The sequence below is a fragment of the Phocoena phocoena genome, chromosome 11, assembly GCF_963924675.1.
Source record: "Phocoena phocoena chromosome 11, mPhoPho1.1, whole genome shotgun sequence".
Lineage (NCBI taxonomy): Eukaryota > Metazoa > Chordata > Mammalia > Artiodactyla > Phocoenidae > Phocoena > Phocoena phocoena.
In genome coordinates, this window is record NC_089229.1 from 22,281,648 (window position 1) to 22,303,902 (window position 22,255).

The window sequence follows — 22,255 nt, forward strand, 5'->3', positions numbered from 1 at the left end:
TTACTCAAATTAAATCATTTTTAACCCTCATACTAGTCCCTCTGCCTGGAACACCATTATATTAGTCAGGGTTCTCCAGAGAAACAGAATGAATAGGAAGTATAGATAGACATGTATAAGAGGATATTTATTATAGGAATTGGCTCACACAATTATGGAGACTGAGTTCCACAATCTGCTATCTGCAAACTGGAGACCAGGAAAGCCTGTGGTGTAATTCAGTTTGAGTCCAAAGGCCCAGGAATCAGGAGCACCAGTGCTGAAGTACAGGAGGAGATGAATGTCCCAGCTCAAGCAGAGAGTAAATCTGCTTTACTCTTTTTGTTCTAATAGACCTTTAGTGGATTGGATGATGCCCACACACATTTGTGAGGGTGATCTTTACTCAGTCTACAGATTCAAATACTAAACTCCTCAGGAAACACCCTCACAGACACATCCAGAACTAGTCATTTACCAGCTCTCTGGGTAGCTCTTAGCTCAGTCAAGTTGACACATAAATTAACTATCACAGTCATCTTTTTATTTGCCTCTCAAACTCCTATTAAATCTTCGAGTCACAGATCAAATGGACTCTTCTGTAAACTCTCTACCCAAGCCAATTTAAGTATCCTTGCCTTCCTTCTACGTTTTAAGTATCTTGTACACGTCTCCATTATAGCATTCATCATCCTGCGTGGTAATTTTCTCCCCACTAGACTATAAGATCCTTGAGGGCAGAACAAGTTCCCTTTCCTCCCTGGTCCTAAAACAATGACTGGCACATAGGAAGCCCTCAGTGACTTAAGGCTGTATACAGCTTCTCAGAGAAGATTCAAACATTTGCTAGTAAGCCTTAAAATAAGGGAAAATGAGAATGAAATCAAAGGAATTACAATTTTTTTCTGATCAGGTGTGGCCTATATATATTTTTTGTTGTCTGCTGGAAGATTTTAGCATTTTAGGCTTAAATTTCATTTCCTATTTTAGACCATACCCCAGAGCAGAAGTTGTCAGATCTGTTTTGTAAAGGCTGGTATTTCTTAAGTGCTCCATGAAGTTTTTAGTTCAAAATAAATTCAAGGCCTTAGGGAAAATTGAATCTGAGCTCCTGACTTCCCTTAGCATTTAAACACCAAAGCATGATCTTGGAGAATTTTCCTGTTTGAATCTTGGCTTTATGATCCAGAACTCTGTTGACCCACAACATTCCACATTTCCTGAAATAACTAATCCCTTAGCTTCTTCTGTTGTCTGCTACCTCTGCTTTGCATTTCTGTTTTTGCGTTTCAGAATGGCTGTCCTTTTATCAGGGGAAGAAGCATTTTTCTTATTGCATCATCTCTCTTCCTGCTAATTTTCATTGTCAATTTTTCTCCATTAGGAAAATAGATATGTAGTTTATAGTTCTCAGCTCAGAGGATATTTAGGATTGGAAAAATGAGATATTGATACTTTTTAGTTAAAATAAAATCGTTAGGATCTCTGTTACACTACCCTATAGGAATTAGCACTGTTCACTCCAAGCTCCTACACCTGTATTACAAGATATAAAAGACAGAAGAGCAGGCTCACATAGAAACCAATGCTATAGTTATTTGTTGAATGTGTAAATTTCTCTCCCAAATGTGGACATTGGCTTCTTAAGAAGTTTAGTGGGCTCTTTTACCAGTCTCTTAAGAAATGACCAGTTTTTATTTTAAATATGTTGGAATGAATAACTTAATAGACCCATTTGTTAACTATGAAGCTAGGAATAAGAATTATCCTTTCTTGCCATTCCTTTCCTCCCCCCTCTTTATTCTCTTCTTACTTTAAATGAATGTGAAGAGCAGACTGCTTGATGCGAAAGACCTGGCTATTGGTGCATGTTAGACAAGACCAAGCCCTTAATGACATCATGGGGCTTGGGATTCTGATCACTTCACAGTACTATGAGCTTTCCTCTGTTATTTGTCCAGACTGCTTGCCCCATGCATTTTTGTCTGTTTGAAACAAAGAGAACTGGGCAAGGAAAAGCACTGATGACACTGATTGAGAGACTGAATGAACAACACAAGTATATATTCTACTGACAGTAGAGATAATTATGCAGCCCTAGCATTTAAATAGCTCTTTATAGCTCAAAGTGGTTTTTCACATACGTTATTTAATTTTAGCTTCAAACAAAACCATAAGATAGGTGGGGTAAGGTGTCACCACACTTTACTGAAGAGGAACTAAGCCCCAGAAACTTGCCCACTAGAAAGGTACTCTTATATTGCTACATGCTCCATCTCAAGAATAGAAAAAGCAAATATTTACATAATAGAGAAGAGCCAAGAATCAAACCCAGGCAAACCCGCTCCAGAGTCTGGGCCCTTAACCACCGTGCTGTACTACCTCTCACGGAGGCAGCATCTTCCTAGACACACAGCACAGGCATCCACACGTTTCAGTCTGGAGAGGCTGAGCACCCATGTGGAAACAATACAGAAGCTGCAGTCTCTCAGAAGCACAGAAAAGCCCTTTGTTAGGGTGAAATAAAAATATCCAAGTGATAGGATTCACCCTTCTCCCACCCCTCAGTATTCCTTCTGGCTTCTTCTCATTGCTTTGTACTTCACAAGCCAAGAATCATAAATGTAAGATGAAGGCTGGGAAGGAGAATTAACAGAACAACTGGGAAACCCTTTTTAAAACAAACCTGCTGGTATGTGTCTGGGTAAACATTCTCCCTCCTGTAAAAGGGCAGGGTTCGTACCCTGTGCATCTGAAGCAAAGAAGCAGGGTAGAGTAGTAGCTAAAATCTTAGGCTCTAGAGCCAGGCTACCAGGGTTCTAGGTCCAACTGTGCAACTTTAGACAACATGTGACCTTTCTGTATTTTATTTTTCTGCCCCATAAAAGAGATGATAACAATAGTACTTCACAGCGTTGTCATGGAAATAATTTGAGTTAATACATGTAGACCATTTAGAATCTGACCGTAGTAAATGCAGGTTTGCTATCATTTTGCATAATGAGATAATATTTAAAAGGCCTGACCTGTAATAAATATTAGCTCCCTTGCTTTATATATAGTTTAGATCACTGGAAAAACTCACATTCTTTGAAAAGTATTTGCCTTATGTCAGTTACCTTGGTGCTAGGATAAACAGCTGTTTATTACATTTTTTAGGGATTAGCCAGTTTCTTTTTTTAACTCTTGTCCCAGGGCTCTCCTCTATCCCTTCCTAAATGTCATTTTCCTGTTTAACAAATTTGATAACAGTCACCTCTGCCAAATCATTTTACCCATCTTAACTGTTTCATCAACTTCACCCTAGGGGCACCTCATTGAAACAGATAGTGTTTCTCTTTTGCTCATGGAACCTGGAGTCACTTAAGCTGTTTTCTCTAATTCATTCTCTTCTCTATACAGTCACAATAAGAAGTCATGTCTCTAGGTTTTAATTCCTCTAATCTCAATTGACATTTTCTAAGTAGTAAACCAGTTTTCTCCACTGGCCTATAAGTTACATATGTGCAGGGATGTTCAAAGCTATATCCCCACTGCCTAGCAAAATGCTAGGAGCAAGAGGTACTTTATAAATATTTGTTGAAGAAATCAGTCAATGCTGAAGGAATTAATAAAGTATCAAAAGAAGTATCCTACCCCCTCCCCAATTAACTAGAACCTAATTAAGAAATTATATGAAATTAATCAGAATATGAATTGCCTTGTACTTTTAAAAGAAAAAATTAATTTTAGAGACCTAAACTGGTATCATGGATTTAATTTAATACAGTTATAACAGTTTCCAGACCATACCCTGGAGTAAGCATACATTCATTTCAGTGGCCTAGGCCTTCAATAGCTACATAATATACAATGAGAATAGTTATGAGCATGTCAAAAGTGAGTTAGTATCATCATGCCCTTACCACATAGGGTAGGATATTGGCCTTTGAACTTACTCTCCCCACTGCCTCAAATTCTCTTTTTCCTAAATACCAGAACAGCTTGTTCCTTCACCACGTTCCAGACTCTGTTCAAATTTCACCTTTTCAGAGAGGCATTCCTTGACAATTTTGTTTAAGATGAGTCACTTTCTTTTCCTATCATTCTTTATTTCCTTTTCCTACTTTTGAAGAACTTTTAAAACTAGGTTTGTTGAAGTAGAATTGAGCTCCAATAAACCGCACACAAAGTGGGCAGTATGATGTTTAACAATTAGATAACACCTGTGAAACCATCGCCACACTCAAGACGATAAACATCCCTCACCTCCAGAAGTTTCCTCATGTTCCTTTATAATCCCTTTCACTCCCCTTCTTTCCACCCGCAGGTAGTCACTGATCTATTTTCTGTCAGTATAGATAAGTTTTCATTCTCCAGAGTTTTATGTAAATGGAATCATACAGAATCTACACTGTTCTGGAGGGCCTGGTTTCTTTTACTCTGCAAAATTATTTTGACGTTTATTCGTGTGATGAATGCATCAACTATTTGTTCCTTTTTATTGCTGAGTATTATTACATTGTGCTGGTATACTACAATTTGTTTATTCACCTGTTGATGGACTTTTAGGCTGTTTCCAGTTGTAGGCTATTAAAAATAAGGCTGCTATAAACATTCGTATTCAAGTCTCTGCACGGCATATGCTTTTATTTATCTTAGGTAAGTACCCAACAGTAGAATAGCTGGGCCATGTAAAAGAGGTATATATGATTTTCTAAGAAGCTATCAAACTATTTCCCAAAGTGATTGTGCCATTATACATTCCCACCAGCTTTGTCTGAGCGTTCCAGCTGATTCACATCATTGTCAACACTTGGTGTGGTCAGCCTTTTTAAATTTTAGACATTCTAGTAAGTGGTATCACATTATGGTTTTCATTGTAGGTTTGCACTTTCCTAATGTCTAATGATGCTGAACATCTTTTCACAGGCATATTTGCCATCCATATGTCTTCTCTGGTGAAATCTCTGTTCAGATCTTTTGCCCATTATAAAAATTGGTTTGTTTCCTTATTACTGAGTTTTGAGAGTTCTTTATATATTCTGAATACAAGTCTGTTATCACATGCAATTTGCAAATGTTTTCTTCTAGTCAGCAGTTTGCCTTTTCATTCTTGTAACAGTGTCTTTCAAAGAGCGGAATTTAAAAAAATTTTTTCATGAATCCTAATGATCATTTTTTCTTTTACAATTGCGCTTTTGTTGCCTAACCCAAGTTCAAGATTTTTCCTAAATTAGTTTCCTAAATTTTCTTCTAAAAGTTTTATAGTTCTAGATTTTATATTTGGGCCTATGATTTTTAGCTAATTTTTATATATGGTATGAGATATGAATTGAAATCTATTTTTCTGCATATGGATCTCTAACTGTTCCAGCATTATTCATTGAAAAGTCTCTCCTTTCTCCATAGAATTACCTTTGTCAAAAATAAATTGATCTTCTATATGATGTCAATTTCTAAACCCTTTATTCTGTTCTGTTGATCTGCATGTCTGTATTAAATCAATACACCACTATCTTGATGACCATAGCTTTATAGTAAGTCTTGGAGTCAAGAATTGACCTTCTCTAACTTTATTATTCTTTTTCAAAGTTATTTTGTTCATTCTTCGTCCTTTGCATTTCTGTATGAATTTTAGGAGAAGCTTGACAATTTCCACCAAAAAAACCAAAAAACAAAACTCCTCCTGGGATTCTTTTTAGGTTTACATTGAATCTACAGATAGATTCGGGAAGAACTAACATGTTAACAATTTTGAGTCCTCCAATTCATGAACACAGTATACCTTTCCACTTATTTAGGTCCTATATGATTTCTCTCAGCAATGCTTTGTAATTCTAAGTGTACAAGTCTGGCACATCTTTTGACAGTTCATTCCTTAGAGTTTTTGATGCTATTGTAAATTGTGATTTTTTTAATTTCAAGTTCTGATTGTTTATTGTTAGTATATAGAAATACAAATAATTTTCGATATTGATCTTGTATTCCTTATATCTTACTGATCTTATATCCTGTTGATCTTGCTAATCTCATTTATTCTGTAGCTTTTATGTGAATCTCATGAGATTTTATATACAGATAATCATGTCATATGTGAACATAAACAGTTTTACTTCTTCCTTTCCAACCTGTATGCATTTTATTTATTTTTCGTGATTTATTGTGCTGGCTAGAACCTTCAGTACAATGTTAGATAGAAGTGGTGAGAGTGGACATCCTTGCCTTGTTTCCTGAACATAGCAAGAACACATTCAGTCTTTCATGGTTAAGTGTGGTGCTAGCTATAGGTCATTTATCCCAGAGAAATGTAAACTTACTTTCACATAAAAAACTGTACAAAAATGTTTATAACAGCTTTATTCATAAGAGCCAAAAACTGGAACCAGCTCAGATGTCCTTCAATGGCTGAATCATTAAGCAAGCTTTCGTACACCCATACCATGGAATAGTCCTCAGCAGTACAAAGGAATGACCTATTGACAAGCAGAATAATTTGTATGGATTTCAAGGGAATCATGCCAAATGAAAGAAAGCCAATCCCAAAGGTTATATACTGTGTGATTCCATTCATATAATATTCTTGAAATGACAAAATGATAGAGATGGAGAACAAATTAGTAGTTGCGAGAGGTTAAAGAGTGGACAGGGAGAGAGATGGCCATGGCTATGAAAAGATAGCAGAAGGGTTCCTTGTAGTGATGCTGTCTTTATCTTGACTGTAGTGATGGTCACACAATCCACACATGTGATAAAATTGCATAGAACTAAACATATACACATACAGACAAATGAGTACATGTAAAACTGGTGAAATATGAATAATAATGGATTTTATCAATGCCAACTATCTGATTGTGATATACTACAGTTGTACAAGATATTACCATTGGGGAAAACTGGGTGAGTCTATACAGAATCTCTTTCTTATTGTGTCTTATAACTGCATGAATATACAATTATCTCAAAATATGAACTTTTAAAAAAGAAAATGAAAAGTTGAGCCTAGAGATATCAGGCAAAGAACTGAATAAAATATCGTGTATCCACAGTGTGGACTATTATTCAGCTATTTAAAAGAACAAATTAGAGCTTATTTACTTGTTAGAATTTCATAAAACTTTGTCAAATGAGGAAAGTAGAGTTCAGAAATGTGTGGTAAGATTCTATTTTTAAGAAACAATATCCAAAAATACCCCTACATATACTTCTCATGCATGTGTGTATATATATATATATATATATATATATATATGCATATATATTTGTACATAGCTGTGAGGTATGTGTGTGTGTGTGTGTGTGTGTGTGTGTGTGTGTGTGTGATTCGGCAATGGATAAATACATGTGAAGATACATACTAGTTTGTTAACATGAATTACCTTGATGAGAGATGGATGATACGGATGGTTTGGAGGGACTCGGGGAAGGAGTAACCAAGAAAAATAGAAAAAGAAAAAAAAATAGAGCACTAAAAATACTAATACATAAAACAATAACAGTGTATTTTAATATGCAATTATGTGTGTGTTTTGTGTTGTTATAAATTTATAGAAAATTTAAGAACTGTTATATTGTTTTTATTATTATTATTCAATAACTGTAAATTATACAGATATAATTTACATATCATTCAATTCACCCAAAGTGTATAATTCAGTAGTTTGTAGTATATTCAGAGTTGTACAATGATCACCACAGTGAATTTTAAAACATTTTTATCACCCTAAAAAGAAACACCATATCCATCAACAGTCATTCCCCTTTTACTCCCAATTCCCCATCCCTATAGCGAGGCAACCACTAATCTATTTTGTTTCTATAGATTTGCCTATTATGGATATTTCATATAAATGGAATCATAAAATATATGGTATTTTGTGACTGGCTTCTTTCACTTAGCACGTTTTCAAGGTTTATCCATATCGTAGTATCTATCAGCATTTTATTTCTTTTTATTGCCAAATAATATTCCATTTTATGGATATATTACATGGTATTTCTTCATTCATGGGTAGAGCCTTGACCATGTGCATAGTCATCCAGGGATGATAATGATTATAGCAGAGTCCTCTTTGTATCTTTCCCTAATCTTTCTGTTAAGCTGTCTGCCTCATTTAGTATCACACTCAGGTATTAGCTTTCCCTAATTGCCAGCTGGATGCTCTTTTGTTTTTGACAATTCCCTTATATACAAATTGCTCCAGAGTCTGGTCCAATTGCATTTGGGCAGGAGTAGTTTTTGAGGCCAGTCTTTGAAGTTTGGTCTTACCCCAAGAGGGCATTTCTTAACTATGTCTTTCCCTTGTTCTCTAAAACTATCTGGCTACCATTTAGCTTTAGCTTGTTGTCCTAATGCCTTCTTTTAATCACTTACCCCAAAATCTCCATTGTTTTTAATAATCACCTTGAGCTTGAACTTCCTCATACTCTATTTCAAATAAAATCAATTCCTTGAGATAGAGCTGTCTGTATTATAAGGACGCTTTGGCAAAATCTTTGAGCCACTGCTCTGGGCACTGGGCAGGGATGGTAGCCCCTGGTCTTCTCATCTCAGCCTGCCTTTCTAGACATGCAACCTCAGCCCTACAAGCAAGCTGGAATGAGGGCAATCAGGGCCTCACTATTCTTGGCCTCCCACAGGTAGGATAGAGCCTCCACTTTGTGAATAGAGGCCGCATGACCTCTCAGCTGTGTTCACCAGGAATTTAACTTCTATAACTTGGAGTTGGAGGGTATTAGAAATGCTGCTGGCCTGCCCCTTTAGATAAGATACCATATCCCTTGGATGGGCTCTGAGGCGAGAGGAGCCCATCCTCTTGGGCACACCCACCCAGAGTGGAGCTTCTTTCAAGCTGAGCTAGGGAAGGAAGGGTGGGAGGGAACAGGTCATGGCTCAAGTGCCATAGACGCTCTCTGTTCTTACCAAGTTTTAGTAGATTTTCTTGAATAAATCTTTCTTCATCCTCTGTATGTTCTTAGGACAATTTCCAGAGACTTCAAATGGTGGTTTTGTTTTGGTTTTTTATACAATTTTTCCCAGTTATGTTTGTTTGGCTGGGGAGAAGGTCCATGGAACTTCTCACCTTGCCATTCTGGAAGTGGAACCCCCAGAATTATTTTTTAAAAGACTATGCAAAAGAAATTCCTGGTTTCATCACATACACTGAACTTCAGTTTCCTTATCTGTAAGTGGGGCTAATAATCCACACCACACTGCCTGGAACATAGTAGCCCTGAGTAACAACTGTTAGTTCTTCTTTCCCTCCTCTTATCTTCCTTTTGGAACTTAAAGAAGTTCTAGTTGAATAAAGAGACCTGCCCAATAATGTGATGTCATGCTTAAGAATTTTAAGACTCCAAGAAAGTATTGCAAGTAAAGTAAGAAATGTATGTAAACACTATTTAAAAAGTGATCTTCAGACCCAAACAAGGGTTCTTTCAGTGGTTTGGCTCATGAGAAAATACTTCAACAAAACCAGAAACAGCATGATTCAAGGTCTCATTCTTCTTCCTTCCTCTCCCTCACCACCTCCTCCTACCCCAGTTTCTCCCAATTCACTTCCCCACTGCATTAAAACCTTTCACCAACGTATGAGAATTACTGAGTTGAAACTGAATGATTGAATAGTTAAAAGAATAAAATTCAGTCAGTCTATATAAAGATTTGTAAAGTGATCAGTAACCAGTATTCTCTCTGAGCTGTTTCTGTACAGCAGCCTGGAACTTGAAATAAGGTCTCTCTCTCTCTCTCTCTCTCTCATTCTCACTCTCACTCTCTCTCTCCTTCTCTCTCTATTTTAAGAAATGAAAATCTCATGAAAGCCATTTCCAATGTCATGTGTTCATTCATTTAACAAAGGCAATTTAATGCCTAGAATGTGTGTAGCACTCTTCTAGGTACTTGGTCCCTGGTTTGCGTCTTAGGAGATGAGATGAGATTTGAGGAGCTGGCCAATCAGCATATGCTTTACCAAACCAAAAAATTATTGTCATGTTTGCTCGATCTTTGTGTAGCTTATCCACCTACTCATAGCTTAAAATGATCAGGAGGAACAATGTGGATGTGACCCTAGGAGAGGCTGTAATTGGCGCCTACCTTTAACTCCACCGTGTACCAGCTTTAGAGCTGGCCAAGGACAAATAGTGTCTTGCTATCAACTTCTCATATAGGTAATATTGAGCAACCTGAATTCCTTAAAACAGATTCCTAAACTGCTACAAACCTTTTGACCTTCTTAAGAGATCTAGAACCCAATCGTTTCTATTTAAAAGCCTAGATATCTTCTTTAAATAAAAAATTCAGAGACTTGGGATAGACTTTAAAAAATTTAAATCTGAAACTAGGAAGATTTTATATAGTTTGGATTGTGAAATGAAAATTGCATTATTTGATTTAGCAGGTACATAAAGAATCCTTACTACTTTTAATATTAGCAAGACACATTCCTACATTCAAAAAATACATCTTGTACACAAATAACTATAATGTTAGACAAAAAATATTTGTTATAATAGACAGTCTGTAAATGCCACTTAAAACATTCCTGTTAGGGGAACTAGAAAGGGTTTCATAAAGGAAATATCATCTGATCCAAAGCCAAAGAAGAGGCATAAATGTGGGGACATAATAAAAGAAACCCAAGTATGTTACAGGCTGCCATTAAAAACAAGCCAGTAATCCCACGTGCTTGGAGCACTGGGGGAACGGAAATAAAATTAGAGGATTTGTAGAAATCATGAAGACCCCAAAATGTCATCAAAGGAGTTGGGAGTTTATTTTGAAGCCAACTGAAGGCATGCCAGAGTTTTTAAACAAGGAGTGATAATCAAAACTGTCTTAAAGAGATTATTGCGACATTCACGTATAAACTAGATTTTAAAAAATCAGAGGTAAGAAGACGAACACAGAGGCCATAGTTGTATTACACCAGGTGAGCCTGAACTAAGAGAGCAAAATCACACTAGATGTCAGTTCCATAAATATGAAAGAGGAATTCAAATCAAGAAAATGGATGCAAGAGATACTACGATGAGGGATGAGTGGAACTTGGGAACTGATGTCAGCGGTGAGAGGGGGAGTGCAAGATGTTTTGCAGTTTAATGTCTGTGTGCTAGGGAGGTTGACAATGTTCTTCAAAAGAGAAAGGAAACAAAGAAAGATAAGGTTTGGGGAAAGAAGGAAAGTCATGTTTCATTTATTCAATAAATATTTGCTGAGCACTTACTATGTGCCAGGACTGTTCTGGGGAGGATGAGAGTTATCTTTAATTTTTAAAACACTTTATGTGTTAAAGGCAGTGTTCCCAGTCTGTGTGACTCCAAAGGCAGAGCTGGATTGAGTGAGTAGGAGTCAGCCAGGAAGTAAAATACCTTTCTAATAAATGGAGCCTTCTTGATAAGTAGTAAGAGCTCTGTTACAGGCAGTATTCAAGCCTAAATTGGATGATATTCTTCCAGGAACACTGTGACAAGGGATTCCTGCATTAAGAGAGAGAGTAGACTAACCTCTCTGCAAGTTCTCTCTCAATCTTAAGTAAGAGTCTATTCGTTCCATGATCTATTCCTATGGGTTCTATTATTAATCTCTGGTTTCTCTCAATTATTAAATAAATTAGTCTGTCTGCCATTCAGTAAAACTCACACATTTACATCTGTTATTCTTAAATTATTTTTGGTTAGGGCTCTTCTTCTTTATTAAAATATTCTACCCAGTAATGTTACCTCTGTAGCTAATTTAGAATGTCAACCCTGGTAGACTGGGTTATAAATATCAGAGAGGAAAAGGATTTCTTGTGCCTAATAATATTTTTGTTTGGAAGAAGCCTCGCAAACAAGAAATGAATTATCTTGACTTCAAGATTGCGATGCAGTTTCTGTATTTTGCAGCAATTCAAGAAGAAAAAAAAAAATACCTCAGAGTGGTTCATTTTGATACAGCAAGGTAAAGAAAGAGAATGATTGTTCTCCAAACACTGTAAAGCTTTAGATCAGAAACATTTATCTGTGCTGCATTTAGAAAAAAAGAAAGGGAAGGGAAGGAAAGAAGAGCAAAAAGGGAACCTGTCAGGAGCTCCCCTATAAGCTATAGTTAAAGCTTTGCATTTCCTGGTGTTTCTTTTGAAACGTAAAATTCCACAACAAATAGCTCTGTAACGTGTAACCCGTATGAAGATTCAATTCAGATTTAAGCACTTTGGTTTGCTTTTGAATCTTGCTATTTTCTGCATTTGTTTTGACTGCTCTCATCATTCAAGATTGACGGTTGGATGGGTGTGTAGGAGGAAGCAGCAGCAGCAGGCTTACAGCTTGCAGACAAAAAAAATCTGCCTTATCTGATGGCTATTATTGAAAATGCGAGGTGTAGCCTGGGCTGGGTAATGAAGGGGAGCGAGCGAGGGGGAGCAAGGAGCATGGAGCTGCATACTGATGAGTGTAGGAGTACTTGATAAAAAGAATTCTGGCTGCTGGCCGTGCACTGCTCATTGTGGAGTACTCCAACAATCACACAGAACGCAGACCAGCCCAAGCCGACAGCTTGATATGCCTTCTTCTGCTGCCTGGTTTTGGGGGCTGTGTGACGTACTGGTCGGTAGTAAAGATTAATATGTAAGAAATGTGGAGCTAGGATCAAGTCATACTCCACAGCCTGCCTGGCAAACTATGTTTTACTTCTGACTTTGCTCTCTCGCTGAGAACATTAATCTGTCAAGCTGGCGGGCTCCTTTGATAGCAACTTTCCCAGGAGCATGATGTGGCAATGCCACCTCTCAGCCCAGGACTACCGCTATTACCCCGTGGACGGCTACTCCCTGCTTAAACGCTTCCCTCTTCATCCTCTTACAGGACCCAGATGCCCTGTCCAAACAGTGGGACAATGGTTGGAAAGCATTGGGCTACCTCAGTACGAGAACCACCTGATGGCTAATGGATTTGACAATGTGCAGTTTATGGTAAGATGCTCTCTGTGGCCACGGAGCTGCCTTTTGTCTGTCTTCGCTTCTTATGTGTCTTACACGGCTCAGAGGCAGCCTGATTTGCACCAAAACCGGTCAATTTTATATACGTAACCGCATTGGAAAATCGGATGCCCTTAGGACTGAACTTACTGTGTAACATATAGTCACTTGCTGAGAAATGAGATCTGTGTGCATCCATATACATGTGTATTATATGAATGAACCGGTGAGAGTACTATTTATAGGCAGTGAAAGGAGATTAACATTTATATTCTCCCTGTCATTCTTTGTGTGATTTTTATAGATTTGTAATCTCAGAATACCCAGTTAGATTATAGAACTCTTCAGTTAATTCTAGATTCCTAACACATACTGTTTCATTTGCGCATCAGCGTTTAGTAGTTAATTAGACAATTTGTTATGTTTGCGGTGGGCAGGTCATTTTTTTTCCTGGTAATTGTTCAATAAGCAGTTTAAATTGTGTGGATGACCTTTAGTTCGTTAGCAAACTGATTCAAATGTTCTATTATAGACAGCTTTCACTTACTTCACATGCTGATTGAAGAGCAATGAGGTATTGTTTATTACTTTATGTAGAAAGCAAACACTTCCATCAATTAACTGTCATCTAGACAGTTAACTAATATCTAGATATTAGTTAACTAATATCTAGAAAGAGAGGCTGATGGACTAAGTACATTCATGTACTTCTGAATACTGGTCTGCCTGCAATCTAAACCTGGTATGTGCAAACTTCCCACTGCGACGAATATAGGTGAGAAAGGAGGATGGGGAAACGTGCAGACCCATAATACAGCTTTCTGATCATTCACATACCTCCCCCAGTGCTCATCAGTTTCCCTTGTTAAGCTACGTCACAGTCCTTATTAGCTTTCTTTGCTTTTAAGGTCCCATCACACATATTACTGATCCCTAAATTTAGACAGAGCTACATAACATAGGCATGTAGCACAAAATGGCTTGCAGAAACAATTAATAGCTATTTCTAAATAAAATGCTGGGCTGACACCTGAAGCCTATTAGTAACAAAATTGATAACACAGTACTGAGAGCTAGGCATGTCTTTTTATTTCCATTAGAGATTATTTTCTCCAAGCTTGACTTGACTATTGTAGATTTGAAAATTATTCAGACTGTTAAACTTCTGCTGCTTCTCCAAAAATGTGTGCCCCATGAGCTTTTCCTTTTAAAGCTGCATAAATGTAGTAAGACATGTGAGCTCTATGTAATTGTATCCATAGAACTCTTTATGAAGCTGTTTTTATAATGAGAGCTACAGCTACTGTTATTTTTCTCATGTTTAAGAATACTGTCACAGATTAGACAGATATTGTGGGTATTAAAATAGGGGAAAAGTGAAATTGCTTCAATTGCTATAAGAGTCTTAGGACAGACTGAGCATAATTAGGACAGACTTAGGACACTAAACAGGTGACACTAAGAATTAGAGGAACCATCGAGTAGAATGAAAGTCTTCTCATTGTCGTTATATTTACTGCGCATTTGGATAAGTCTTTATCCTTTCTCCTTATCTCTACTTGAAATAAGACTCTCTCATTCCCACTCCTCAAACCTGTGTCCAAAATTATTCTGGTCCCATGAGAAGTTAGGTAGGTCTTTGGATTCTCTGGATTGTCTGCTTGGAAAATTTTAATTCAGCATAACTTTCCTCTGAATGTTAAACACTTTTGAGTAAATATAATCCCTTTTAGAAAGCCCAATGCAAAGGTTAACCAAACATGTTTCCAATAAGCATTTGGAGATCGGAAAAAACATTCATGAATGAAATATGTATAAGCACTCCAAAATGTATCCAGGAGGCAAAAAATCCTGGACATATGTGACAAAACCAAGGTCTGATCTTCTCCATAGATTATTGTCTTTATTTTTAAAATTCCAATTATTGTATATAATTTTTCAGAAATTAAGAAAACATGGTTAATTCAGAATAATCAAATACTTTCTACATGAAACAGAATTAACTTTAAAAATCTGAGTTATCATTCAGAGGAGTTAATTATGAAAATGAAGCAAACCATAAAAGTGATACCAATCATCGCTTTACGTGCTGCTGTTCACCACTTATTTGCTGCTTGTATCATAAAAAAATCAATTTCTATGTCTATAAAAATTATTTTTTGATCTCCATAATCTAATTTATTTAATTATGAACTTAGTTAAAGTACACTAATATGATCAGCCAACTTTAAGAAATAGATTTCATTAATGGTGAAAAAAATCTGTTGGACTTGCTTAATCTGCACTCAGTATCATATTCTAGCTTTTGTTTTTCCTGAAGCACATTCTGACCTGCATTTATTCATCCTGTTGCCTAAGCAACAAGCACCACACTCCTATTAACTATGATGTAGTGCAGGTCTTATTAGCTTTTTAGAACAAGACAGTAGAGACATCAAAAGGATATAATTAATGTTGGTTGAAATATCATAGTACATCCATGCATTGATATATTTTATTTAGGAAGCATTCTCAAGAGTTAATTTTTCATTTAATCAATATTCCATTCATGAATATGAGTTTCAAAGGGTTCACATAAGTAACTTTCAAAATATTTACTGAAAGCTTTACAAATTTTTTTTGTTAACTCTGTTCTATGTACTCTTACACATAAACACAATGTATGGATGATTTATCCACATGGCTATGATTAACTTTAATAGAGATTTCTTACATCAATTTCTAGGCATGGTTAGAAAAGAAGGACCCCCATTTATTTTAAAATATTTATCAATCATTGCTTCTCCTTTGGGCTCTTAACACTTATTCTTGATTTTATTGATGTGTCAATTTTTAAAAAATATCTGAAAGTCAGAATTCCAAACTTTTTCTTTATGTAACTGGTCATGGTTTGCAGAATAGTTTTGTACACAGTATTGACCTTAAAAATGTAAGATAAATGGAAATTGGTACAAAGAATAGCTACAAAAGTACATCTGGTCACCTAAGACTTTGGGAAAGTCAGATCTATGTTGCAATCAAAAGTCTGAAACTTCAACACAGAAACCCTTTGTCTAAAGACTTATCCAAGCCCCACTCTACCTGTTCATTCCCTCTGATGTCATATATCATCAGCTCCCGTCTAGTTAGGCATGTCTACCTGCTACTCACTAGCCTCTGGGAATGCCACCACGGTCCTCTGACATCCCACCTGTTTTCCCCAACTTTGCCACATATAGAATGTGTCTGTTTCAACATTACCTTTTTTCTTTTCACTAAGGAGTTTAAGTATGAAGTGATTATTGTACAAAATGCCCATGATGATTTACTTTCTTATTATATATGTTTCGATCATCATGTCTTTTCCTAGTCTGATGACTGCTTCCTAAAATTTGTCTCAAACTATTAATATCTATTCTTGTCTTGATCTGCTCATTTGTACTCTCCCTCAACCCTCACAGCTATTTCCTTTCCTTCCCCTCTGTCTTTTATCCTCTAAGATCTAACTCCGTTTCTACCCAGTTTGTATAGCTTTTCTTAAGGACTCCAGTCCTTAGCAGCCTCTCTTTTCTCTGATCTCATATAGTGGTTGTATTTGGCATGAAAAATAACATTTGGCGTGCCATGATTCACTGTCTAGAATTAGGAGTTAAGTTTTCACTTGTATATATCTTGTCTCCCCAACTGGACTGGAAGCACTTCAAGTCCAAGTTCTGTGTATTCAATTTCCTTGCCTTTCTCACACTCCTAGCATAATGTTGTGTACGTAGAAATCTCCCCATAAAAACTGGATGCACAGCAGATTATTGTAGATGGACCTCTGGCCTCATTTTTAAACTGGAAGCCTTGTTTTGCCAGTGGGAACATAGAGCCTTAGTACCCTTCTTTCATTCATGCAACAAACACTCCTTAAACATTTTCAATATGCTAAGGACAGTGTTAATTACTAGGGATATAGCAGTAAACAATATATCGTCTTTGACCTCAAGCAGGTTACAGTGTTGCTCTCAGACATATCATATTATTTACATACACAATGCATACACATTCCTTCATGTGCTCACACACACACGTGTATACACACACTACATCATGGGGATCTTGCCCCTCATCCTACTGTATAATCACCATCCTTCAGCATATTACTTACCAGCAATTGTTTTTTCAGAAGCAAATTACAGTAGGCAATGGAAGAGGTAAAATCTATCATAGCATGGAGTAATGGAAAATAAAGATACCAATAACATCAAAACACTGGCAGTGTTATGGTAGATTTGTAGTCCAAAGACTGTATTAAGAAGTGTATATTACTTGGAAAACTGACCCATAGCCTCACCATGTTCTAGCTAACAGTCATATTTGTAAACTCTAATCAAAAGGAGGGAAGAATGAAATTATACCAACTTATTTTTTTTAGCATCTCCTGTGTTTTCTGGCAGTTGCCGTCTAGGTTGACTTGGGGTGCTTTAACCACTGTTAAAATGTTCAAAATGTGCACAGAGTAAGATATAAAAATAATACCTGGAGCCCTACATGAATTAGCATTTTTGTATACTTGGGTAGGTAGTATTCATAAAGAACTTAGTGGAGGTCAAAGTGAGTACTGCCTATTAGACGTTGAAGTGGAGTCACAGAGCTCTAGGAAGTCATCCATTTGAACCAAAGATTTGAACAAGATTGATCTTTTAGTATTTAATTGAAACTTTTTTCATTTTTGTGGTACATTTTACATGTTAATAGACTTACTTCTTTTCTCCTCTTATAAATAACTTTTCTGTAATAAGGGCCCCATTTGCAGTTGACCTGATAAAAATGACCTTTTGAGTATCTTAGCAGCATATCATGATCCAAGTAGGAAGTTAAACTTGTGAAGCAGGAAAATAAACTGTCCCTAAAGGGTAAGACTAATAACCCCCATGATGTTTTCCTGTTTCAAATATTGTTTAAGAAAATGTTATAAAATTACTGAGATTTAGAGGCATAAGAGAAATATACCTGTCACACTCCCTACGCCTTCCTCCTGAAACAGGCTAGGCTCTGAGTTGAGTAGGTGGCTTTATACCGAAAGTGCAGCTATAATTTTCTAAACTCATTTAGGCCAGTAGTTACACACCCACTTTTGAAAAAAAAATCTTTTTTTTTTCAACAACTGGCATTTAAAATCTGTTGGTAACCAACAGTCAAAGCCAGGAGGGAGTCATTCTTTATCTAGACAACAGCTTAATTACAGGTATAACAGGGAACAGCCTCACAGTGGCGTGAGAGACGACTGAAGTAAGACTTCTCGCGCCCACTGTCTCACTTCTGTATCATTCGGTTTACTCACCTGTAAAATCAGTGTAATGAGAGGTCCAGGAGAAATGTTCTTTGGACTTGTTATTTAATATTTTGAGCTCTTTAAAAATGCAGGGTACGATACTGATGCTGGCAGAGCTATTAATTGTTCTTGTAGCTCTCATTAGCCTTGGAAGACTGCTTGTGCGGCAGAAAACTCAGAAATGAGGGCATGTGCAGGCATGGCCGTCTGAGAAGGATGAATGGCCTTCAGAAAAAACAGTAGCCACAATTCTAATCTGGTGACACGAAGGACAAAAGAGCCTTTTCTTCCACCTGCAAGTTACTCTGATTACATATTTAAGCATTAAAATATGCTGCCCCATTTTCTAATAATTCAGTACTATAGTTACCATCCCTAACTAATGCTCAATGAAATGGCCTTTAATTTAGTCATGTACCATATTTGCATAATTTGATATCCAGTATTGAATCAAATGACCAGATCTCTGGGCTGAGGAATTTACTTCATGAATTTAAAAACTTGCTAAAACTGCTGAATTACAGACTAATTTTAAGAAATCCAGCCACAATCATTTTTCATTGCTTGAGAAATGGACAGATTTCTCAAACTGTGGCAATAACCTCCGTTGTCTCATTTCCAGTCACGTCCTTTACTTCTGTAACCCAGCCTGCGTCCCAGCCCTTCCACTCAGTTTGTTCTCTTTTAAGTCAGCTGTAACCTGTTTCTTGATAAATTACCACCCCCACCCCTTTCTCTTCTCACTTCATTTCTCTTTGGCCTCTTTCAATGTCTGATTCTCACTGTCTGCTCCCTGTTGGTATTTATTCCCTCACTGAAGTTTGTTTGGGTTCTGTGACATTACACTGACCTTTCCAGTCACTCCTGTTCCCCTAATCCTCCTCCTGCCTCTAAAGGTGGGTGGTGCTCAACTTGTCCATCCATCGGGGAGATCATTGGTTCTCATAGATCCGTAGCTGCCCCTACTCTTCACCTCTTTCTACCTGGCATCCAATACCGTCTAGCTGCTCAGTAAACATTTCCATATGCATGTATGTGTACCACACATTTAGCACAGACCTTGCATAGAATAAATGTCCAACAAGTGTTAAATGTTACTGCAGAGTGATTACTCCAAGGTGATCTTTCTAAAGCACACATTTGCTTTAGCACTACTCTGCTTAAAATCTTTCAATGACTCTCAATTCCCTAAGGGACATTATATTTATACAATTCTTAATATGGCTTTCATATTCAGGAAATGACCTTTATGACCTTCCTGACCCAACTTATTTTCCAGCCTCATCTGTTATCATTTCCTCTCTTTACTGTTGTCTAGAACTGCTTTTCTCTTTCATTGCCTGGCCTTTGCACATGCTGTCGTCTCTGCTGAGAATGATCTTCCTTCCCCTCTTAATTCCTTTTATCCTTTAGTTCTTAGCCTAGTTGTCACTTCTTTTAACTGTCACTTCTTCCCTGACCTTCCACGTATGGGTTAGGAGCCCTTCTTCCCCACCTTGCTGCACCGTATCACCAGTTTACTTGTCCAGCTATCCCACCACCTCCGCCCCACACAAACACTAGAACAGGACTCAGCAAACTTGTTTCTATAAAGGGCCGGATAGTAAATATTTTAGGTTTTGGAAGACATATGGTCTCTGTTTCAACTATTCAACACTTCTATTGTATCATGAAAGTGACCGTAGACAATACACAAATAAATGGGTGTGTTCAAATATAACTTTATTTACAAAAAAACAGGAAGATCTAGTCAATAGGCCATCATTTGCTGCTACCTTGCACTTGATTTAGAAATACGATTTGAGAGTTAGAAATATGCTTTGATCCTCTATATCTCCAGGTACAACCCCTGGCTTACACATGTAAACACAGTAAATGTTTAATGAAAGGAGGAAGGATGAAGGAAAGGAAGAAAGGAGAAAGTGAGGAAGGAATCAGGCAGGTGGCTCCAGCAAGTTTCCTGAAAGCCTGTTTGGTTTACAGAGAACCCAGCCAATAGCTGAGGAAATTCAGAGCAAGATCCAGCCTTCGGGAGTCTGACAAGAGCAAAGAGGGTGTTTTTGCTCTTATCGGTCAGACTGGAGTATATTTTCAGCAAGGGAACTGTACAGGCATAGGAACTAGAAAAACACAGCTGCAGAGGAAGCCTGTTATTCCCTCTGTTTGGAATTCCTTTCTCTTCCTTCTTCACCTCACTGTGCAGCATTGTTCGTGATTGAGCTTAAGCGTCACTTCCTCCAGGAAGTATTCCCTAATGCCATTCTGTCATCTGGCTTACATGACTGCCCCTTCTCTGTGCACTCCTGGCATCCTTTTCTTAGCCTAAAGTAGGCCTTATTATATTTCATTGCAATTATGTTATCTGTTCAGATGTCTGCCTTCTGCCCTAGAAAGTGAGATCCTTAGAGACAGAGAGTGGATCTTATTTATCTTCGTATTCCTAAAGCCTGGTGTAAAGTAGCTTCTCAATAAATATTGATCGGATGGCATTGTTAAGTCTTATTTAGTTTCATATAAATTATCCCATGTAATTCTCACCATATCCCTGTCAGTAAGTATTAGTACCCCCATACTAATAACGAAGATAATGAGACTCAAAAAGCTTTTAAAATCCCCCAGCAGCACCTAGATTTTAAAACTAAACTGCTTTGACTTAGAAGTTCCCGCTCAATTCACTAAAACCACACTGTTTCATCATTCCTCCCTTCGTTCACTCAGCAAATGTCTATAGAGCCCCTGTTAGATTGCAGACACTGAGCAGGATATGGGCCCTGCCCTCCAAGCCCTCCTGGTTTGTCGTACTTCTGGTCCTCTGAGGGACCTCTTTATCTTACTTCTCCTTACTTTTCTACCTCCTCCGCACGACTTCTCAAGAGGACCTCTGTTTTTCCAAGACCAGAACTCTCACTGCCAAATACATGCCTTCATGTTTTGTGTGATTTCCCTCCTACCTAACATAGCCTATCTCCTCCTGATTCCCTGTTCAAGAAAGACTCATTCCCTAAGACCCTGGTCTTTCTCCTCGCTCTGTGGAGACTTCCTCTACTGATCTGGACCCTGCCCAGCTCTTCAGCTTCACCTTTCACCTCTTTTAGACTCTGGGTGTGTCGAATTATTATAGTCTGACAATTGTGCCTCACTTGCTCACAAATCCATGTCTTTGCACACACTGTTCTCTGCCCAGAACGATACCTTCTTGCACTCATTTTTAGCCTGGGTAACTCTTATTTCAAAATGTGGCTCAGGGTTTCATTCCTTAAAGGGGACCCTTTAAGACAAATTATTTGGTATTGCTCGAGTATTCTTCAGTGGCCTCTCATGGCACCCTGCTTATCATCCAGGGCTGAATTATCTGCTTCTTTACCTAACTTCTTCCCCTGAGAGAAAAAACAGTGTCTGGTTCAGTGTTACTTTCCCAGTCACTGGCACGTAATTGGTCCTTGTATGAATTCGCTGGGGCTGCCGTAATACAGCACCACAAACTGGATAGCATAAACTACAGGAATATACTGTCTCACAGTTCCTGAGGCTGGGAGTCTGAGATGTCAGCACGTGTCAGCAGGGTTGGGTTGAGAGCTCTGAGGGGAGCATCTGTTCTGTGCCTCTCTCCTTGGCTTGGAGATGGCTGTCTTCTCCCCGTATTTTCATGTTGTCTTCCCTCTGTGTGTGTCCGTGTCCAAATTTCCTCTTCTTTTAAGGACACCAGTCATACTGCATTCGGGTCCACCCTAATGACCTAATTTTAACTAGACTATCTCTGCAAAAACCCTGTCTTCAGATAAAGTCACATTCTGATGTACTGGGAGGTTAAGACTTCAATGTATGAATTTGAGGGAAGGACACAATCTCACCAGTAGCAGTCCTCAGTAAGAATGTGAGCATATGCATCCTCCGTCTACTATCCCTCACATTGCCAGGCACAGCCCATAATGGTTATTCAGTAGATATTTGCTTAATTGAATCAAAGTCAATCTACTTGAGGTTTACATGAAATGTAAAATGTGTAAAGGATCTGATATTACTCTTTCATCAATGATAAATG

At 37.6% G+C, this 22,255-nt stretch overlaps 1 protein-coding gene across 13 annotated transcripts in view; it reads left to right on the forward strand.

Moving 5' to 3' along the window:
• Nucleotides 1-22,255, forward strand: part of ANKS1B (ankyrin repeat and sterile alpha motif domain containing 1B) — a 1,192,652-nt gene that overhangs the window by 748,403 nt on the left and 421,994 nt on the right. For 9 of the 13 annotated variants that reach the window (XM_065888053.1, XM_065888056.1, XM_065888057.1 and 6 more), the window contains exon 1: nt 12,708-12,911. In XM_065888053.1, coding sequence (XP_065744125.1) covers nt 12,708-12,911 — 204 coding nt within the window. Of the gene's footprint in view, nt 1-12,465; nt 12,912-22,255 lie in introns of those variants that run through there. The other 4 variants (XM_065888049.1, XM_065888050.1, XM_065888051.1 and 1 more) reach the window with 2 other exon arrangements.